Source organism: Indicator indicator, chromosome 22, assembly GCF_027791375.1.
Source record: "Indicator indicator isolate 239-I01 chromosome 22, UM_Iind_1.1, whole genome shotgun sequence".
Lineage (NCBI taxonomy): Eukaryota > Metazoa > Chordata > Aves > Piciformes > Indicatoridae > Indicator > Indicator indicator.
The window spans coordinates 15,188,289-15,210,366 of record NC_072031.1 but is presented as its reverse complement, the minus strand read 5'-3'; the positions used below and the strand labels follow the sequence as shown (position 1 = coordinate 15,210,366).

Here is a 22,078-nt window from a genome sequence, read left to right as displayed (position 1 = left end):
CTAATCATCCAGCCCTATGTTTCTGAACAGGTACGACATGGACTCCCCGTTGTGGATCCTGCGGATGGCTTCCGAGAGGATCATGCTGATATCCACAGTCTTGATTTTAGGGCACTGGAGCTTCTGTATTTCGTGTGGAATTGTGTTTGTAACAACCACCTACAGAAAAGAAAGTGATCAGATGGAGCTCGGTGATGTTAGCTGCTTCCTGTATCAGAGCCCTGAGAGAGGATCTCTGTGTATCCATGGATACTAATGGTGCTCTCCTCCCTCCCATTCTGCCACAGGGGGCCAGAGGAAGGTAGAAAACATCCCCCACACTGAAGGGAGAAGACTCTTAATGCTGCCAGAGTCACCTCACTACTCCCCCCTGTTTCCCTTTGCTATCGTTTAAGGACATGTAGATAATCACACTCACACAACCACTCTGGGTGAAAAAGACCTTTAAGATCATTGAGATCAAACCACCACCTGATTCTACCAAGTCTGGTGCTAAACCATGTCCCTCAGCACTACATCTACATGGGTTCTAAACCCTTCCATGGACAGGGATTCAACCACCTGCCTGGGCAGCCTGTCCCAGTGTTTAAGAATCCTTTCACTGAAGAGGTTTCTTCTAATATCCAACTTAAACATCCCCTGATGTAACTTGAGGCCATTTCCTCTCATCTTATCACTTGTTACTAGGGAGAAGAGACCAACCCTCACCTGACTCCAACCTCCAACCCTCTTTCAGGGAGCTGGAGAGAGAGAGAGAGAGAGAGAGACAGAGACAGACAGACAGACAGGAGATCCCTCAGCCTCCTTTTCTCTGGGCTGAAAACCAAAGTTCCCTCAGCTGCTCCTCCCCAGCCCTGTTCTCCAGACCCTTCACCAGCTTTGTTGGCCTTCTCTGGACCTGTTCCAACACCTCAATGTCCTTCTTGGAGGGAGTGGCCCCAAACTGAACCCAGTACTCAAGGTGTGTCCTCAGCAGTGCTGAATACAGGTGGACAATTACTTCCCTGGTCCTGCTTGTCACACTGCTCCTGATCCAGGCCAGGATGCTGTTGGCCTTCTTGGCCACCTGGGCACACAGTGGCTCATCTTCAGCCAGCTGGCAATCAACGCCCAGATATATACACACCCAGATATAATTCCACAGTAGAAAGTCTGAGCCCAGAAACCTCCCAGCTAAAGTCCTGTACTTTGAGACTTCATTTACCAAGTCAGGAGAGAATTTCTGTGTCAACCCCCCAGACCATTTGGTCAGCAATTCAGAAGCCAGGCCTACCTCGTCGATGGCCGACTCCTCTATCAGCCGGGGAGCATCTGAAGATAAGAGGCCATGCGTGGCCATGACGAAGATCTTGTAAGCTCCTCTCTCCTTGAGGGTCTCAGCTGCAGCAAGAAAGCTGTCAACATCATCTATGATGTCATCCTGTCAAAAGAGAAGGACAGAAATATATAGATGGGAAAAGAGCTTTCAGATCACTGAGTCCAACTGTAAGATGGGGTCAGTGAACATCTACCACGTCCTCAGACAGACGGACACAGCACACCCAGACTGATGTCACACTGTTTGCAAGCATAACAGCTGACAGCCAACACAAACTGGACCTTTTTATTGATTGTGCTCTCCAGACACCTGAACTAGATGGGAAGTGAGAGAGCAGAAATGCAAAGTGCCCAACAACTGCAGCACCATCAAGGGACAAAGGAACTGCTCCAGAAGGGGAAGAGGGAAAAGAAGCTGAGGTTCAAAAACTAAACTAACAGAAAATTGTTCTTTTCCACAGAATCACAGAAACAGTCAGGTTGGAAAAGACCCTCAGGATCACCAAGTCTAACTGATAAGCCCACATTTTGCTTTAGAGGAACCATGAGACTGCATCATCTCTGCTTCACTGGAATTTCTAAACTCAGAGTGATTTTCTCCTCATCTGATGTGCAAGCACCCCCCCAAAACTCTTCAGCTTCACAGAAATTTGGTCTGTTCATTGAAACAAGGTTCAAATGCTGCCTTCCAGCAGGGCTTACTCCATAGTTCCCACAGTCAGCTTCAGGAAGCCTACACAATACCACTTCATGGTATAAAAAGTGCAGTATTGACAGTCCAGCATCCACCAAAATTTAGTTGCTGATACAGCAGAAAATCAATTTGGTTTCTGCAGCTTTAACACATTCAGTATCATTTATCAGAAGTGATGGCACCTTACTTACCACAATGATTGCAATTCTTCCTCCTACATCTCCCACAACTGTGATGGGTGGTTTTTCCTTGGGAATCAGCACTGAGAAACAGCAAATATTTTAAAGGGGTAGAAAGGAAAAAGAAAGAGACAGTTTATACAATTTACTTCAGGTGTGAAATGCCTGCTTTGAACAAGTCACTACTCTTACAGGGAGAAACAACAAATACTTCAACCATCACAGCATTACTGGGAAAATCAACAGGATTTTAATCCACAGATTTATTTTTGTTTTAAGCTTAAAGTATTAACTAAATTTATTTATACCCAAATTCTTAACTAAGTCAATTAATTCTTAATTTTAGCATAAAGAATAGAGTGGCCTGCAGACACAACTGGTTCAATCACCATGCTGGGATCCAAGCTAGGTTTATAAAGAAGTTTTGTTCTCACACCTCTAGATCACATCCACACTCAGCAAGGTCACCCTGCTAAGGCCCATGACATTATACAGTGTCCTGGTTTTGCTAGGACAGAATTCCAGGCCAGCCATGGGCTGAAGGCTGTGAGCAGTTTGGAGTCAAGCAGGGAAGCTGCCCTGAGTTAGCACCAGGTGTATCCCAGAGCATGAACATCACACTCAGCATAAAGGGTGAAGCTTGCTAAGGATGGGAAGCTCCTGCTTGGGCTCCTCCTGAGCCTGGCTCCCCTTCCTTGTCCTGCTCCCAAGGGCTGCCTTCCCATTCAGTGTGACTGCTGTACCTTCACTGGGCTGAGTGTAACTTTACCTATCTTGTGCTTAGTTGTTTCATTAAATTAGTTTTCATTTTAACCCATGGGTCTTCTCCCCACTTCCAGTCCCCCTTCTCTGCTGGGTCATTGGGAGACAGAGCAACTGCTGTATTTTAGCCCCAGATACAGGCTAAACAATAGACAGAGCTACACACAAAGCCAGTGTCACAGCTCAGATTAGCTCTGTGTCCCAGAAAAAAAAATCCAGTAAGAAAGGTAAATAGCAAAAGAAGTGAGGCCTGAGAGAGGCTCTTCTGATTAGCTGTAAAGACACAGGGAACAACCTAGCACTAAAACCATAGACAAAGGGCACTAAAAAGATATCTCTTCTCACCTTACTAAGAAAAAAGTAATCATCTTTCTCACTAAAGAACCTCTGAACCTCCCAGTCCTATTTTGATGGTCCCTCACTGCCAGCCCCGTCTCCCAAAACCATAAAACCCAACATGTTCATACACAAACTTACTTACTGGGTATCTCCAAACTGGGGTGAATGGCAGCTACGTTTTTGGCTGTAGGTGGGGAGTGTCGACCATCCACCATGTCAGACTCAGCATCCTGAGCTTCCCCATGAATCACAGCAATGCCCAACCGTAAGCGCTCAGCAAACGACTGTGCCCTGCAGGGAAAGGGGTCAAAAACCACAAATACATTCAATTTAAAAGAAGCCACATACATATAGTGCGGATCTCTTTCCAGTTTCTCTCTAAAGAGTCAGAAAAAATAAAAATGGAATGATCCTCAAATTTTAGGACAACACATGGAAGAAATCTCTTGTCCCTTAGTATCATTTTACCAGGCTTGTGAGAGTTAGAATAGCCTTGCAAGGACCCCCTCTGCCCTTGAAGCAACAGGATAAATGCTGCAGGTCATAGAGCTCTGATTATTTCCTTCTGTTTTGCCCAACAGTCAAAAAAAAAAAAAAAAGTTTCCCAGTCTTCAGAATTCCTGAAAGCCTAAGCTTTAGCAGGTCCCATGAAGAAGAGAAGAAGCTGGATTTAGATTAGTCATTCTTGCCCGTGAGGGTGGTGAGGCACTGGAACAGGTTGCCCAGAGAAGCTGTGGAGGCTCCAAGCCTGGAAGTGTTCAAAGCCAGGTTGGATGGGGCCTTGAGCAACCTGGTCTAGTGGGAGGTGTTCCTGCCCATGGAGGGAAGGTAGAACTAGATGATCTTTATGGTCCCTTCCAACCCAAACCATTTATGACTCTGACTCATCTAACAGCAATCAAGAACACCCTAGATGTCTGGGATTGTCTACATTTAATAGGAACAAAAAACCCCATTCAGATGAAAACAGAAAACAAGTGTTCAGCTCCTTATTTTTTTTTTTTTACAAGATATGCTCTAAAGAAGCCAATATCCCTGACCTTCTGGCACATAACCTTGGATATCCTACAGAGCAGAGAACCCAGACAATTCTATTGCATGACAAACCAGTTCCACAGCTTCGATTTTTACAAGCTTACAAACAAAAATTTCCCTCACCATGCAGTATTTCTTCGACTAAAATCAGAAACGCATGTGAAGATGGGAGAGAGGGGAAAGCAGAGAGCTGGAGAAACGAGAATTTCACAGGCAGTGTTTGCATTCCAGATGCTGGAAGCAGCAGGTAAGAACGAGCAGATTGATTCTACCTCAACTCACACACCCAAGAGTCTGGCGTCCAGCCTTAGCCAGTCTCATCTCCTCCTTCTGCTCAAAGTGATCCTGGCACATTCAGTGCCACACTTTACTCCAGCCTCAGCATCTCCGAAGTGGCCTAAATCACCTCCTTTACACAACCTGATTTTTTTGCACTGTGAAACCAAAGTCCAGAGAATAATCTGCCCATTGTGATGCTCAGCTAATTAAAAATGAAGCATCTCATAGAATCACAGGCTGGTCTGGGTTGGAAGGGACCTTTAAAGGTTATCTAGACCAAGCTCCCTGCAGTGAGCAGGGACATAACTACAGCAGGTTGCTCACATCATAGATTTTTTTCAGCTGGAAAAGCCCTTTAAGATCATTGAGTCCAACCATTCTCTAACTCTACCAAATCTGGTGCTAAGCCACATCCCTCAGCACCACATCTCTTGTCTTTTAAACACCTCCAGGGATGGGGATTTAACCACTCCCCTGGGAGGCCTATTCCAGTGTTTGAGAACCCTTTTCAGTGAAGAGATTTCTTCTAATGTCCAGCCTAAACCTCCCCTGCTGCAACTTGAGGCCGTTTCATCTCATCCTATGACTTTTAAATTGTACAAGAAACCAACACCCACTTCAGTCCAACCTCCTTTCAGGGAGTTGTAGAGCGTAACATGAATGTTTCCAGGGATGGGACATCTAGTACCTCTCTGGGAAATGTGGGCCAGGGTTTCAACACCCTCAGTATTAAAAAAAAAAAAAAAAAAAAAAATAAATCTCTTCTCTCTAATCTCTATCTCCCTCTTTTAGTTTAAACCATCACTCCTTGTCCTGTCACAACAGGCCCTGCTAAAAAAAAAAAAAAAAAAAGAAAAAAGTCTGTCCCCAGCTTTCTTATAGGACCCATTAACTATTGGAAGGCCTCAATAATCTTCTGCCCTGTGGTTATTATATAGTGAGGATATTTTTTTTGCATGGTTAACTACAGATTAATTATGATTCCAAACATATTTATCTTAAGAGTGATGACTTTGAAGGCAAAATCCTATCAATTAAATGCAATATTAAAATGAATCAAATTAACAGCAATGAGTTATTACTTTTCCAGTAAGCTCAGAAACCACAAGAACATTCTAAACTCCATCAAGCAAAGGCTGCCTCACAAGTAAGCATTCATCTGAAAAGAATTTTCCTTGATGAGGCTGAAAGACTCAAACCACCCTTTCCCAAACACAGTGTAACTGCTCAAATCCTGCTCCCAGTGCTCACAGGTCCATGTGAAGAAGCTAAAAACATCCCAGCTCTGAGATTCTCTCCTACACATATCGGTTATGTGGGCAACTTATCTGTCTGATCAGTCAAAGGTATGTGCAGACAACTTGCTGACAAGTGCAATTATTTGACAAGCATGAAAATGCTTCACCAAATGCCTGCCTACACCCCAGAGGCAACACTGACATCAGGTAAAAGAAAGGGTCCAAGACCAAGCAAGCATAACCTAACTGGCCAAAAGAAATCACTTAAAAAGCACTGCTGGAAAAGAAAGATGACAGAAATTGATCCCCTCACTGTGCTTCCACAAATGAAAGTATTTCTGATTTGCTAAATAAAGTAACAACACCTTTCTCATAAAGAGTACCACAATTCCTTGGCATGAAGGTCTAGATAACTTTTTTTTTCCAACAAGCTATTGGTTTGTCACCACAGCAAATACAGCACTACTGAAACCACCATCCAACTCTTGCACCACCTACTGAGAACAAGGTAATTCCAAACAACAGGAATAGTCAACCAAAAAGCTTTGTGGATTAAGAACAGTTGTTCAGTCAACCAGGATGTGATAACCAAAACCCTCTTGAAGATCAAACCCTATTTTGCCATGCTAGATGGTGAAGTGATGGGTCTGTTCTCACGGTCTGAACAACCATGTCCAAGCAATTAGTTTGGATTAGTGGTTTTACACTGCCAGCCCTTTTTCTTCATTTACAGCAGGAAATGTACAGTGTAAACACACAAATATAATCTGATTCATTACCTTCGTTATCCTAACTGCTATCAATTTTGTATCCAAAGGGCAACAAAGCTGGTGAAGGATGTAGAGCACAGATCTTGAGAGGAGCACCTGAGAAAACTGGGCTTATGAAGCGTGGACAAAAGGAGAATCAGGGGAGAACTCCTGGCTCTCTACAATTCCCTGAAAGGAGGTTGGAGCCAGGTGGGAGTTGGTCTCTTCAACAAGTGACAGGACAAGAGGAAAGGGCCTCAAGTTGCACAGTTTAGGTTGGACATGAGGAACAATTTCTTCCCTGAATTTTCTTAAGACCTAGCCCAGGCTGCCCAGGGCAGTGGTGGATTCCACACCCCTGGAAGAATTAAAAAGCCATGGAGATCTGGTGCTGAGGGACATGGTTTAGTGATGCCCTGGCAGTGCTGTGTTAATGGTTGGACTTATCTTAGAGGTCTCTTCCAACCAAAACAACTCTGATTATGTCTCTCCCAACCTTAACAATTTTGCGATTCACCCCCATCCTTCCGTTTGCTTTTTACTCTCCTTAGATTTAGTACCAGTGCAACATCATCAAAACAGATCTGTGAAGGGTTTGAAGGCTGCATCTTCTAACAATTTGGTATCTGTCCTTGATCCTATGAACAAAATCACAACAGAGATTTTCTGCTCTAACACAAGAGAGCAGATCTTACCCACCTCTTTGCAGACGCAGGTGATTTGGCCACAATTACAGCATTCCTGTAGTCTGGTATCTGTAGCAAATAATAGATAGCAATGTCTACTTCACATCCTTAGACAAACTTCAAACTCAGTAAGAATCAGAGAACTTTATTTTGCCAGAAAAATTTGTAAGCATCAAACATTTAACCTAAGAAAGCAACCTGAAGAATCCATGGCACATGATTAAAGTTCACAGCTGGATACAAACAGGTATTTAGAAAATTCAGGTATTAGAAGTGTACCTTTTGTGAACACAATGTCATATTACAGCTTAAACAAAGCAACTACTTCACAAGAACATCAGGGCTACAAGGACAAGGGTGAAAAGAAACAGGGAACCATCAAAAATTAAAGTTCCCTGTTCAACTCGTCTTGGGCTGCATGCACATGGCAGCCTTTAACCACCTGAAAACAGAGTACTACCTTTAGTGCCTAGTTTTAGGGTTGTTTTTCACAGTATAGTCAAAAAGCAACACTCCTCCATCACTCATCACATCCTACTGACTCTGCATGGACCATTGGACCATCATCTTGGAGTCACAGGCTGATACTGCTGCACACTGCTTCCTACACAGAGCAGCACCAGAGGATGCTGCTGCAAACCCCAACAGCAGCAGTGCTAAGATCAAGTCTGGATTTCATTCTGAGGTCTGATAGGTACTTCAGCCAACTCTTCACAGTCTGCTCCAAAATTTGTTGTCCCTGCATTCCCCCATTCTCCCTCCAGACTTCTCCTCTCCCCTTAACCAGCATTTTAGTCCCCATCCCTCAAAAGTTTCATATCTTAGTCTCCATTTCCCTGCAAATAGCAATTCTACAGACTCATTTTTCCTGGTCAGTAACTTCTCAAGCATTTCACCATTCAGAGTTCTCCTCTCCAACAGCAATCTATGCCCCTTCTCACATCTCATCTTACCTCCTTCTTTCAAACTCTGTGCTTTCCTGCCCTGTCTGCCATAGAAAGCAGCATCCAGAGAACCTGTCTGTCCTATCAGTTGTCTGCCTTCCTATCAGCTGCCTTAACGACAGTCCCCAGCCACTCAGCTGGGCAGACCCAGTCCTCAGAATTCCATTAAGGGGCAGACTCCTCACTGAACACTCACAAATTATTTAATTCCACATACTTTGGGGTGGTGGTGCCCTGACATGCAGCTGTCAGATGTCAAATCTCAGTTGGAGAACACAGAAATATGAGTTTTTTCCTAGCACAAGCAAAGTAAGTTCTTCCATGATCTTATCCTCAAACATACAACTCACACACACTCAACATTTCCAAAAACATTCTGCCTGAAACAGGCACAGCAAAGAAAAAAAACATAAAATGACTGAGTTCTGAATTGGGGCATGGGCCTAACTGAAAACAGGAGCTTTTCTGAGTACATGTCAGGCTATACTAATAATCCACAAAGCTACTAACTCCACCTAGAATACTGGGAAATCAGCATGTTCTGTTCTTTATAAACACTTAGTTATACAACAGGCTCCAAAGATTAACATGATGGAAGATATGGACAAGGCAGGGCCTGTCACTTGACATAATACAGGCTTTGATCTTGTTCAGACATCACAGCCTCATTTTTCTTCTGCCAAGCTATCAAATTTGTTCTCAGCTCTTTGAAAATGAAGTCAGGAAGCCAGAAATGTCATCCAGAAGATAGTAAGACACCAATAACTCCTTGTAACAAAGAGCTACGTCACTCTAAGATTAACATGCACACAGAGGAAAGAGGAGACATCTAGTACTAAACACTTGCTAAGTACACAAAGGAAAACCACCAAATTATTTTGATACCATTTTCATTTCACTGACTGGACTCTCTCCATCCCAGAACACCAAGTAATTCTCTTCACACCTATGCATAAATTTCCATACAAGCCCTCATCCTCTTAATTTCCAGTGAAATGCTTAAGTGATCTCCATCCTTACCAAGCTAGACTGTGCTTCATGCTACTCAATATACCTAATCACAACTCCTATCTGAAATGTTTTCCATGCTTGAGCATTCACAGCAGGATGTACAACATGCTGCTGCCACTGTGAACTTCAGATGAAGTCTAAATTCTTCCTGAGCAGTACTGGATGAAACTTTTTACAAGATCCTATAAATGACCTGGTTGCTGAAGGTTCCTGCCAATATAGATCCCATTTGATCAGACACATTCAGTCAACTCTAGTTGTAGCAACTCATCACATAGACAAGCAGAGGAATGAAGAAATTAAACCTGGAAGCATCTTTTAAGATCCCTCTACACATACTTCAGGAGATCTCTACAGATTTTCATGTGTTAGACTGCACAGCAGTGCCACGCTCAAGGCTGCAACAGTTCTTTGTAAAACAAAAAGCTTGCACATCAAAATGTGCTTCACAACTAAACCATAATCTTGTTATCCACCAGAATCCATACACCAAGCAGGATAAAAGCACAACTCATCCTGTATCTGTGTATCTGGGTTTCCACTTTCCTCCTTTAACTCATGAAGTGTTCACAAGGTGCAATACTTCACTCCTGATAGATGAGATGAATGACCTTCGCAAAGCCAGAGCCTGGAGTTTTGGTCTATCACCCTCTGACTCCAGCACCTAATGAAATTGATTAATGGTAAACTGATTCCCCAAACAGGCTTTAAATCAACACGATTTTGTTAGGACAGTGTTGGCTTGGGGGCTGGCATTCATTTTTTGTTGACTTTTTTGGGGCATTTGTATCTCTATAAAACAAACCAGGCTGGATTCAAGAGTAAGAGTGAGTTCAACCTTTTCTCTCACGAGGAAGAAAGCATTAGCTTTATTCCAAATCATCATTAGTCAGAGGCATAATATGCACCTTACACCTACAATTATCATTTACACAATTTGTCTGTGTGAATCCACCACTAGCACTTCTCAAAGCACTTGTAAAAATAAGATGGAGAACTGGATGCTCAGCACATCAGAAGTTAAGCTCCTCAAGTCAAGACATGCTGAACGAACAGCAGGTGAAGATTTCCACACCAAAGTCATCTGCTCTTGCTTTCAGAGGACGATCAATAGGCTCTCTCACAGTTTATAATTTAACTTCCAAAGGGTTTTCATAATGAGATATAAAGCAGCTCTGTATGTGTCAAAGAAGTTGGAAATAGGAAAGGAAGAGGGTATCAAGAGCAAGAAAATCCTAAATTTTTTTTTTTTAAATAACAGTTAGGTGAGCATATGTGAAAAGACAGAACAGCATGGCTGCATGGAGAAGGGAACACCAGCTCTTGATGACAGCAAAATTAACCTGTTGGGAAAAAAAGAACCAAGTGCCCCAACATGACTTTTCTCCCTTTTTAAAATTCTATGTGAAGCATTAAGTCTTTTCAGAGGAACCTGTTCCAGAAGCCTCAAGAGGTGACACCTCCCCTTCCCCCCTAAAAAAAAAAATTTATTAATAATTTTAAAAGCTATTTAAAACAGCAGGTCTTCCTCACCTCTTCTTGGATGTACTGTAGTAAGAATGGAGATGCTCTCAAGTTATCAACTGGAATGTTGAAGAAGCCCTGTATTTCCTTCTGATGTAGGTCCATGGTAATAAGATGAGTTAGCCCTTTGAAAAATTAAAAGGCATATAGAGAAGCACATCAGAAAAAGTAAGAGAGAACTCTTTATTTCTCTTGGAAGTTTAACTGGAGTCTGTCCAGGACAGAATCTCTAAGCTGCATTGGAAGAAGCACAGTAACCTTAGTTAAAAACATGCAGCATATTAACTACATCCCCCTTAAGCACACCAACATTATCAGATTTGGAGATCTCTGCAGTGTCCTTTCAAAACAACCTAAGGCTCCGCATAATTGACTCAGTAGTGCCACACTGAGGCAGGTAAGATCCTTCTCCACTTCTGCACCACACACCAAGACCTCCCCAGCCCAGCTGATGGTAGAGTCCCAAACTCATGAAAAAGGGCCTCAAATCCTAATCATTAAAACAGTTCTCTCACACCAAGAAAGCAGATCAGTGTGTTCACTGTAATTGTTCTTTTTATCCCAAGGACAAAAAAAGTCTAATCCCTAACATTCTGTGAAAGAAACAGAAAATGAATAATGTCATTCTCTCTCATCATTTCAAATACAAAGGACAGATACAAAGCACGTGCATTCATCCACCAGGTAAAAAAAAAGGACAAAAAGGACAAAGAGTAACTGTTTGAGAGTGTTAAGAGAGACAAAGAACATGATTATGAGATGGATACCACGACCCAGAGCAACAGAGTCCAGCAGGTTCATCCTGCCAGCTCAGTGGGACACAATGCAAAACAGCTGTCACAAGTTTGGGGTTAAATGAAGTTGCCATTTGGAAACATTTCTAATTCCATTCTCCCTTCTATGTGGGTTTCTACACTCAGAACACTTGGCACTTGTTTTTAGTAAGCCCCAACTTGGGCACAAGAGTTCCCTCCAGCTGAAAGCTGACAGCAGGTCCCTCCACTGCCATGATTATTTTGTAACAATCTGTGTTCTTACCAGCTTTGCACATCATTGAAGCCAGTAATTTCGAGACAATGGAGCCCCTTTTCCTCATCTTGCACTGTTTGCTGTAGGGGAAGTAAGGGATCACTCCAATAATGCTCTTGGCACAGGAGGTTTTACAGGCATACACCATGATCAGGAGCTCCATGATTGTAGTATTCACATCCCTGGAATGAAAAGCATCTACTTTTGTATCTCGTGCATAAAAATCCTGCATTCAACACAAAATCTGTACCCACTTCAGGGCAGCACAGTGTATGGTGACAGAGTGCTCATCACTAAGAATCCAGCCATGCACCTCGGGATAGCAAGTGCCCTGCACTTAGCATTCTAATTCTGCACTAGAATTACACTTCATTATTTCTCTCACTTGGCTATTTTGGGCAAGTCAGATGGTTTTGTTATACCATTTTCAGGCTTTTAGTCATACAGCATGCTGCTGTAACGAAGTAGCCCATAATTTATCCCCAGGATCTCTTTCTATTGCCCATAAACCAAAATATCTTTATTTTTGATAATCTTTAGGTTTCAGACTTTACAACACAGTCCTCCATTGTTCAAGCAAACAGTGGGCTAAATATTTAACAATTACCATCTGTTTTGCTGCCCTGAAAAGACTGAGGGGGTATCTTTTTTAGATGAGAACCAGTCATCAACTAAGAGACCCACCTCTGCTGTCATTGAAGTCTTAGCCTCTGTAAAGTTCACTCAAAAAAAAAAAAACCCCAAAAAAAAGCATTTTCTGAATCAGAGGACACATTACTCAGGAAATGCTCCTCCATCACTTGAAACTCAGTAACAATGCTGAAGGGGTAGCTGAAAAGGGAAGAATTCAGAGAGAATGATGACATAAGCAAGAGAGAATGCAGAGACCTGGGGCAAAATCTCACTGATACATTCAGAGAAAATATTAAAACCAGAGGTTAGCTTCCAATGAAGTCTGTGTGCACATATGAAAAAACCTAAACCCACTAATACCAAAACCTCCAAAGAGAAGCCTCTATCTAGTTAATCCAAGCTTATTAGACTGTATCATATATAAAAAATGCAAAGAAAAACTAAACCAGAAGCACTCCCACAGACAGGCCAGGTCAAAATGCCAGCAGTTTTTAGACAGTTACTCACTTTGAAACTGTTTGGATGATAAAAACATCCTTTCCTCTCACAGACTCCTGAATCTGCACTCTTGTTTCTGCCAAGAAGAGAAATATGTAATATTTGCAAGAGCAAAACTCAGAGTTTTAAAAACATTATCCAATATCCTGATGTAGTTAGGGAGGTTTCCTGTGAAATGCTCACCTCTGTTTGGCTCTTGGTACACCTGAACCTTCCCCATCTCAACTCCTAAGCGCCTGCAGGAACAGAGAAAAGTTAGCGTGGGTAAAGGAAAGCCAAAAGCCCATACAACACAATAAGTACTGAAGAGGCTGCTTGTCACAGGAGAAAACCAAGAAAAGAAAACCCCAAACCATAAACCCAGTAATTACACTGGAAATTGCCTAGCAAAGCATCTACCATCTCCAGAAACTGCAGGGCAGGCTAAGCTGAACTCATTTTCAAGTCAAGCTCAGAAGAGTAAGCAGTGGAAAAAAATAATGGTTGATTACCAAATCATGTACCAATTTCCAATCTTTAATATATTTCTACATACATTCTATATACATCGCCATCTGTTTGTAGATACACATGGCAACATGCACAATGCTCTAGAGACCACTTTTAAATCATTCTTCTCTTCAGAAAAGATGTCAGTGTGGAGTGAATAGGAAATAGGAGCGAGCTTTGAGGAATAATTGAAGATTAATGTTTGCTATGTTTATTTCAGTATTAGCACAGCAAAGCTCCTTCTTCCAACAGGCAAAGAACAGGCTAAGAATGACAAAGAACAACTGTTTGAGAGGCAAACTTGGTTTCATTACTAAGGAGACAACAGGGTATGGCATGTGCTTATGCCCAAGCCCTTGCCATGTGTAACTTCAGCTCCTCCGCATTCTCCTTTCTCCTCCTATTTACACTGAATTTTGGGTACATAAACCTCAGGGAGAAACCCATCCTGGAATGTTACACATCCTAACAGCCACTACATTAACATGGTAAAAATTTCCTTCAGTCATAAAAGTTCTGTTGCAGCTCTTCATGAAATTAGAGCTAATCAAACATACCCACACAAAATATACAGTAAGCAAATTGATGCAACTTTGCCAGCTAAGAAAATTCCACTATGAGGAGAGGAAGAAAATGAGCAAAACTTCTGGCATGATTATTTATCACTATCCAAATATTATTTTTCCTCATGTATTCTCTACAAAACACTGTAGCCAAGCACAACCTGCCACCAAACAATTTAAATACAAGTTATTTTCTTTGTTACTGATCTGTTTAAATAGGCTGCAGGATACAATAGTAAATGTTCTTGCAAACTCTGACAGTTTCACAAAATCACAGAATTGTTCTGGTTGGAAGAGACTTTTAAGGTCATCAAGTCCAGCGTTCAACTCAGCGCTGCCAGGCACTGAACCATATCCCTCAGCACCACATCTACACAGCTCTGAAACCCCCTCCAGGGATGGGGACTCTACCACTGCCCTGGGCAGCCTGCTCCAGGTCTTGGCGACTGTTGTGGGTCGTTCCTCACGTCCAACCTATACCACCCATGGTGCAACTCTTCCCTATCTCTTCTCCTATCACTTGTTCACCCTATCTCACTACAACCTCCTTTCAGGAAGCTGCAGAGAGACAGAAGGTCCTCCACCAGCCTCCTTTTCTCCAGGCTAAACAACTCCAACTCCCTCAGCTGCTCCTCACCAGATCCATTCTCCAGACCCTTCACCAGCTTCGATGCTGTCCTCTGGATATGCTCCAGCCCCTCACTGCCCTTCTTGGAGTGAGGGGAACAAAACTGAACACAATATTCCAACAGCTGAAGTTATGACAAGTCCCCTGCTCCACACCCCAACCTCAGCTCACACACATGATGTGTTCCAGGCTGTGTGTTGTCTGACAGCACCAAACAGATCAGAGAGTTCCCCCGTGTAACTTCCTTCAAACAGAGAAATCAGTCTTCAGTAACTTAAGTCCCATCATAACACCAAGATTCCAGAAGCCCTGCAGATGTTACTTACTCAGCAATCCTCTTGGACAGCTCCATGCATGATGAATTGGAATTAGCTGAAAACAGCACCAGTCCACCCTTGGTTATATTCATGATGGCCCCAATTTCAGTTGATGACACACAAAACATCAAACCTAAGTTGTTTAGCCGCTGCTGTAAGACTGCAAGAGATCAAAGGTCTGTTAGAGCCATGAGGCTAGAAACCAAGAGAATCAAATTTTGTTTAGAAAGTGAAGTTTCCCTTGTCTGTATTTTCCGGCATCCTTTTGTTATCACCAGTTTCAACATCACCAGAACTGTATCCTTACAGAGTGTTGTAACCCACAAGCCACATTTACTGACCTAGCTCAGCATACCTAACAAGATAGCATGAAGAAGGGACTCCAGCCTGCCTCACCTGCCTTCTCCTGCCCCAGGCTCCACACACCCTCCAGCAGAAAGCTCCAAAGACCCACCCTGGACAACCCCCTAACTTCCAACAGCTTTTTTTTTCTTTTTTTCTTTCCAATGTTTTCTTCAGAGTATCATCTGACAACACAGAATCTATTTTCCACCTGCTTTTCCAATTCATTTTCCAGAACTGAGTGACATTTATTGACTTTTTGAAGATCACAAAACCAACCAGAGATAGAATTGACCTGAAGAGGGCTCCTGGCTGCTGGCACTCCTAATCAGCCTTTCCTAACCAATCTCCATTAGCTGCCCATCTTTCCCTCACTGTGAAAAAAAATTATAAACTTACAAAGAAGGATGAAACGTAAGGAAGAGTTCAATAAAGTTGGTAGCTGTAAATAATGACCTCTTGCACAATGCATCCACTTGCTGAAGCAGCTGTTGTCATTCTTTGACACTAATAATTCTCCTGTGAAAACAGGAGAAAAATATCAAGAGGAAATCTATACAGGTTTGGGGGCACAATAATAAAGGCACAAACCACTAATCCCACCAAGGATGTGATGGGATTCCATTCTAGTATTCTTTTTTCTTTCTACCACCACATTTTTGTGGCTTCTTCTGCTATAACATTTTGTTCACATAAAAGGAAATAAAATAAAATCACATTGACCAGCAGCCACTGACAGACCAAAGTAGGACTCAAATTCGCCTTGCTGTAGAAATAGTTCAATCCTTCATTATCGTTTTCAGTATTATGTAGAGGACTGAAAATATCAATTACAAGTGGCATAATTCAAAATAAAGTAAACAGAAATTAGGATAAATCAATAACTTCCTTCTTGGCAAACATCTCCCCGATGAGAAACAGAATTATCCAGGAGTTGCAGGTAGCTGAAGGTATAGCAACTGTGAAGTACTCCAAACCAGCAGCTAAAAGAAAAACACTTTTCACACTGAGAGGAAGATCTGGCTACCCCTACCTCTGTAAAGAAACCCCTTCAGCCAACCTTTGCAACCAGACAGAGTCTTGCTCAGCATGATCTTATCTCAGAAACTCTACCCGATTCGTTGTCGGTTAAGAGCCAAAGGCAGGAGCTTCCTAACAACAAATCTCTTCATGAAGCGTCTGCGCTCTGCTCAATTGCTGTGAACAAAAAGCTGTCCGTCATCAAAACTTCCAAACTGAGCAGAGAGTACAAAGAGCAGCAATTTCAGCAACAGAATTTGAACATTCAGATGGTTCGACTCTGCCAGAACCTGGTGAGTTCCACTGCACCACCAAAGCAAGGCCTCACCCCTTTCAGCCTTTATTTCCAATCCCAAAAGGCAGCATGGTTCCAGACATGCAGCCTCAAGCTTGACTATATCCCTTTCTTCCTCCCAGACTTAAGCATCCAACAACTTAAAGACAATTAAACCCCTCTCTCAGCTAGTGTGTCCCCCTTTGCTCTGCAGCACGTTTACTCTCTGTAACTCCCAGATGTCAACAGCCATCATCTGTCAGATAATCATAATGGTGCTAAAGATTCAGCTGCAATCCCACACAGCAGGTACAAGAAAAGTTTTTAGGTCTCAACTGCCACCTGAATGCACTCTGCTTGTGTGTCTAGATGGGAACAACATAGAGGCAACTTACAATGTTACTACAAAGGTTCACATGGTGTTCTGAAGACTTTGTTCCCAACTGTTACCTTCTTTGCTCCATGGATTAAGTGAATGAGGATTGTTAAGAGATCTGCTGAAAGACAGATATGATGGGCTCCTAAAAATCATTTAGTGTGCATTTGACACCATGATACTGACACATCCACAAGCAACACTGAACACAGCTCTTCACATAACCATAGCTCAAGGACTTTCTCATGGTTGTACTTCAGCAGCAAGTGGGTTGCAGCACCTCTGTCTGTGGAAACTGTATCTGTAGAGCATACTGATGTATCAACCTTGACACAGGTGTTGGGATGACAGCAAGCTCACAAAACTTTATTAGGTGTGTATAAAGACATGATTCAAAAAGAGTACATGGGACCACTTAGGAGCAGACTTGGCAGTGCTGATTAACAGTTGGACTCAATGATCTTAAAGATCTTTTCCAACCCAAATGATTCTATGACCTTCTGGCTTGAGATGGACAAATCTTCCAAGCCTGCACCAGGTTTGGGAGAACACATGCACCACAGTGTAGGCTGCCGCCCACAAACTCCTATCCTTTCCTGTGGGCTGCACACAGTTACACAGACACATCATGATGAAGACAACGATCACTGGGCTGGGTACACATGATGCCCTACTCCCACCGGCTTTACACTGAACTGAGCATACCCATACAGAAAGCAAGAGGCGGGAATAAATGTATGGGATAACCATGGTACGCACGGGCTGGAGGGAAAATGAAGACTCACCCATCTCCCCAAGTGAATTTCCCCGGCCCAGAAGGGCTCTTCACACCAACCTATGTTCCTGGGCTAAACGGCAGGGCCGATCCTTCCATCCCACAAGTCCTTCACCTGCGCCAGGTGGGTTCCACATGCCCACCTAGGCACCCTAGGATGGGTACCCGAGGATCCCTCCCCTCCTCGCAGGGGAGAGGCCTGAGCACGCCGCAGCCCCCGGCATGGAGCGAGCACGCCGCTCCCCTCACCTGTAGGGCCAGCGGAAGGTGAGGAGCTCCCGCCAGCCCAAGAAAGGGATGCCTCAGGAGAGGGGAAAGCGACAAAGCCCCTTCCTGAGGCTGCGGAACCCTGTGTGGGGAAGGGGAGAGAGCGCTGGGGAAAGATGGGGGAGATGTCCTGCCCTCACACAGCCGGCTGAAGTGGGCTGAGCGGGCGGGCTGGCGTGCCCCTTTCTGAAGGCCTTACCTGCCGGCTCCGGCCCCCCGGGCCCCCGGGAGAAGGTAGCCCGGCCGGAGGGGACGGGGGAAAGGCAAAGGCAGCGGCGGAGCTCAGCCCCTCCGGTTGTCCGCTGGCAAGATGGCGGCGCTGCGCGAGGGAGAGAGGGAGGGGGGAGCGCGCGAGGGGCGGGTGCCAGGCAACGCCCTCCCCCCCCCCCCCGTCTCTTCCCGCCTGGGGGGGGCCGCCGACGGCGCCATCTTACTGCCGCGGTGGTGGGGGGGACCTCACTGCCAGCGGCGGATTTCACCTTGCCCCTCCGAAAAGAGAGCACGATGGGTGGGTAACGGCCCCTGGCAGGGCTGTGAGAGCCCTAGTGCACAGTCCGCACCGGCGGAGGGGCTAGGTTTCAGGGGCAGATGCCTGCCATGCTGCTGTGAGCACCACCACCACGGGTGGGTTCTCGCCATCCGCACTGAGGTACCCGCGGGCCTTTGCCATCAGCCGCAACAGCGTAGAGAAGGAAACCTTTCTAGAAAGGGAATTAAAAGAAACAATCAGTGGCGTCCCAGTTTGCTTACACTGCGAACTGTATATTTGTTCAGAGTCTCCTGTCAGGACCCTCCTTGCAAAGTAGAGAGGTTCAACTGGATGAAGATGCTTTTGACATCTGCAACAAGATGCTGATTGGATTCACCCCGTTTTAAAGCCCAGCTTCTGTCATGGGTTTGTCCTGTGATAAAGTTGTGGTTTTTTACTGCTGTGACCATGTTGCAGTCATCCTGCATGGCCAGGATGAAGCTCTTGCCAGGGCGCCCTACCCAAAAACCACAAAACTCAACAACAACAAACCCTAAGCAAAACAAAAATACCCAAAAAACACCAAACAACAAAACACCAAAAAAAAGAACATCCAATCCCACAAAACTAAAAACCCAAGCACCGTGTTTCCCACTAACTGGTCTCTAGAAGCTGCTTTAAATCACACTTTTAAGCACACCCAAGATGAACAGCATTGGATAGATCAGAATTTCCCCCACTTCGCACAAAGGTACAAATCAGGTACTTGCCAATGCAGTTTTTCCTCACAAAAAGCAATTAAGATTTATTATTCCTGGTCTGTAGGGTTCACTGGAGCAGAGCTTGGAGCACCCCAGCATATACTTCTCTTTGTGATGGCTTTACCATAAGAGGGGAGGAAGTTCCACATCTGCCAGGACTGCTCACCAGATGTGCCTGCAAAAAGGACAACATTTAGAGTCATATTCTGAAACTGCAGTTGCTGCCATTACGAGCTGCATTTTCCATTTTAAATATTCAGCAGCAAGTGTTTCCCTATATTTCACACTTGCTTATTGCTTCACACATTCCAAAACTCCATCAACTGTCTCCTTGGCTTTTTCAACAGGCTGGGAGCTGAGGGAGGAGAGCATTTTAACCTGGAGCTGCCAAGCAGCTGCCAGCTGTAGAGCGCTCCACTTGCAGTGCCTGCTCAAAGAGAAGACATCTGTTTGAAATATGTGAGCAGAGCCTCTTTGTACCCTGGCAGAGATGTAGCAGAGAACCTTTGCCTTTCCTAGAGTCTTCTGAACTGCCCTTAAGTGTAAGGGAATAGACCTCTCATAACCACCTTGCTGCTCCCACCATTCTCAGTCTGTATTTTTCTGTTTACAGGCTGGTGCCACAGCTGATTCAGGGTCATGAAGTCTTGTAGGTTCTTGTTTTGGTTTAGGGCTTTTAGGACAAAGAGGAAGAGGGCTTGAGAGCAGCAGAGATTTTTGTTAGCATCAGTGTGCATTGCACGATTTCACTACAGGCTGGTACAGCAGAGCAGTTTAAGGCAGAGCAGCTAGAAACAACACATGGTGAAGCACTGACCCATAATGCAATTAGCAGCCTGCCCCAGAATGACTTTTTCAACACCCTAGGGCACCAGGAATTTGCTGACTATTTGATTTGTGCTGTCCCAAATTCCTGACATCGCTTAAGCAAACCGCAGGAGCAGGAACTAAAAGATTCTGTCTTCTGACCCTTTTTGTAAGGCTATTGCCTTTTGGTTTTTTTCAGAGCAAATAAATTTCTTTCCTGCCTCTGTTTTCCTGGTCAGAGGAACAAGAATTTAAATCTCAGCTCTTAAGGGAGAGGGATTTGTTAACTTTATAAACATGCTGTCCATATGCTAGGAGTTCAACCAAGAGTTGCTCCAAGATACACACACAGATTTTATTTCCTTTACAATGATCCAATTAACAGACATTTAAGGAATTATGGTAATGTGCAGGGGGTGAATAGACTGACTCGTGGAGAGCTGTTGTTCTTCATCCAGACGCAACCTTGACAAGCAGACATATGCCAAAAAATCCCCACAAGTCCAACCAAGGTGAAGGGCACTACTCAGCCAGTGCTTGGCTGAACAGCAACCTGCATCCATCACCCGAGAGGAGACAAATGCTGCTGTCTCTCAATCTCCTGAACTCCATCCATCACTGCTCACCCAGCCTGGCTTTACTGTTTTTGGACTAGGTGTTTTGCTTTGTTTTTAAAAAGGTGGATGTTAAAACTCATCTACCAAACCACCTTACAGAGAAAGTTACCAGACATGGCTGCCCCAATCTTAGACTCAGTCTTTTGATTTGAGTCTAACAGAGCCATGTGAACAAGTTTGGTTTCTGCCAACAGCTGGTCCTACAAGGCATCCTGAAAGCATTCTCCACCCTACCCAGCCCCTCTGAGCCTGCTGCAGTGCACTAGCACCTCCACACTGAGCACAGCCTCAAGGCCACCACCTCCCCTACCCTCAGTTGTACTGCCGTGGGAGTCACTGTCCAATTTCCAAAAGGTGCTGGCTCAAGTATTACCCAGCTAGGGAAGCAGAACTCAGACCAGGCTGGTTTGGGTTGGAAGGGACCTTAAACACTACCTAGTCCAACCCCTGCCATGGACAGCTGCCACTAGAGCAGGTTGCTGAAAGCCCTGTCCAGCCTAGCCTTGAACACTTCCAGGGAGGGGACCTTTGCAACCTCTCTGGGAAACATGTTCCAGTGTCTCACAATTTTATAATTTCTGGGATTCATCTGGAAAAAAAGTGTTTCCTATGTCTGGGAACCCTGGAGCAGAGAACACATCTTATCTGCATGAAGGGCTGGGTAGGTGGCACACTCTCATTGCTCTCTGAGCTATTCCTGCCTGACCACAGCATAGCTGTCTAGAGGAAGCAGACAATGACTCATTTTGCGACAGTCCTGCTCCTCCTGAGTCACGAAGCTTTGAAACACTTGGGGGAGTTCAGTTTGTTTTCCTGTTTCAAGCTGCACTCTGGGTTCCAGGTCAGTCTGCAATAACTAACAGAACTGCCACATCAGCTGCTGCAAAAGCACAGGGTTATCTTCAACCAGTCTCCACACAAAGAGGGAGGCTGGTTGGAATACCCAGCGTTTAACAGGTCACTGCACAGCCAAACATCTCCAGCCAGATGAGAGGGCAAGGGGTGGAACAAACACAGCCCTGGAAGGGGAACCGGCAGCAGCACCTGTGGCTTTGCTGGCAGATTCTCTTCTCGGTGCTGTGTTTGTGTGCAGTTCTGTCCTGCAAAGCCTGCCTGACATCCACCTAGCATCCAGCACCTCCTGTTTGCAGAGGTTTGCTCTTTGACTTGCTTTCAGACAAAGGTGAAGCCTTGGCATTTAAGGGAGCTTGAACTGGTACACATTAGTGCCACACTCCTCCTTCCTCTCTGTCCTGCCTCCTGGGTCCTGCTGTGACCTGCCTGCACTGAGCCATGGCTGCTCCACAGAGAGCACATGTGCATTGTGCCCCATACTGGCATTCAGTGAACAGACAGAATGGCTTGAATTAGTCATTGCTCACCACAAAGCAGGCTTGCAAATTAAAGCAGAATTCAGTCCAGAAAGGATCCTGTGCTTTTCATGCACAGCTGCACA

General features: G+C 44.4%; 1 protein-coding gene across 3 annotated transcripts; it reads right to left on the bottom strand.

Annotated features, from left to right (window-relative positions):
- Positions 1-15,042, bottom strand: PRPSAP2 (phosphoribosyl pyrophosphate synthetase associated protein 2). Of its 3 annotated transcripts, XM_054390837.1 has the most exons (10): positions 14,924-15,042; positions 13,101-13,153; positions 12,927-12,993; positions 11,796-11,968; positions 10,767-10,882; positions 7,292-7,347; positions 3,434-3,582; positions 2,203-2,273; positions 1,274-1,420; positions 1-159 (listed from the first exon to the last, which is right to left on the bottom strand). In XM_054390837.1, the coding sequence occupies exons 1-10, from the start codon at positions 15,040-15,042 to the stop codon at positions 1-3; spliced, it is 1,110 nt and encodes a 369-aa protein (XP_054246812.1). The 3 variants fall into 3 exon arrangements, with proteins under 3 accessions (XP_054246812.1, XP_054246816.1, XP_054246815.1); XM_054390841.1 differs by lacking the exon at positions 1,274-1,420; XM_054390840.1 differs by lacking the exons at positions 12,927-12,993; positions 13,101-13,153.
- Positions 15,043-22,078: the final 7,036 nt, after the last annotated feature.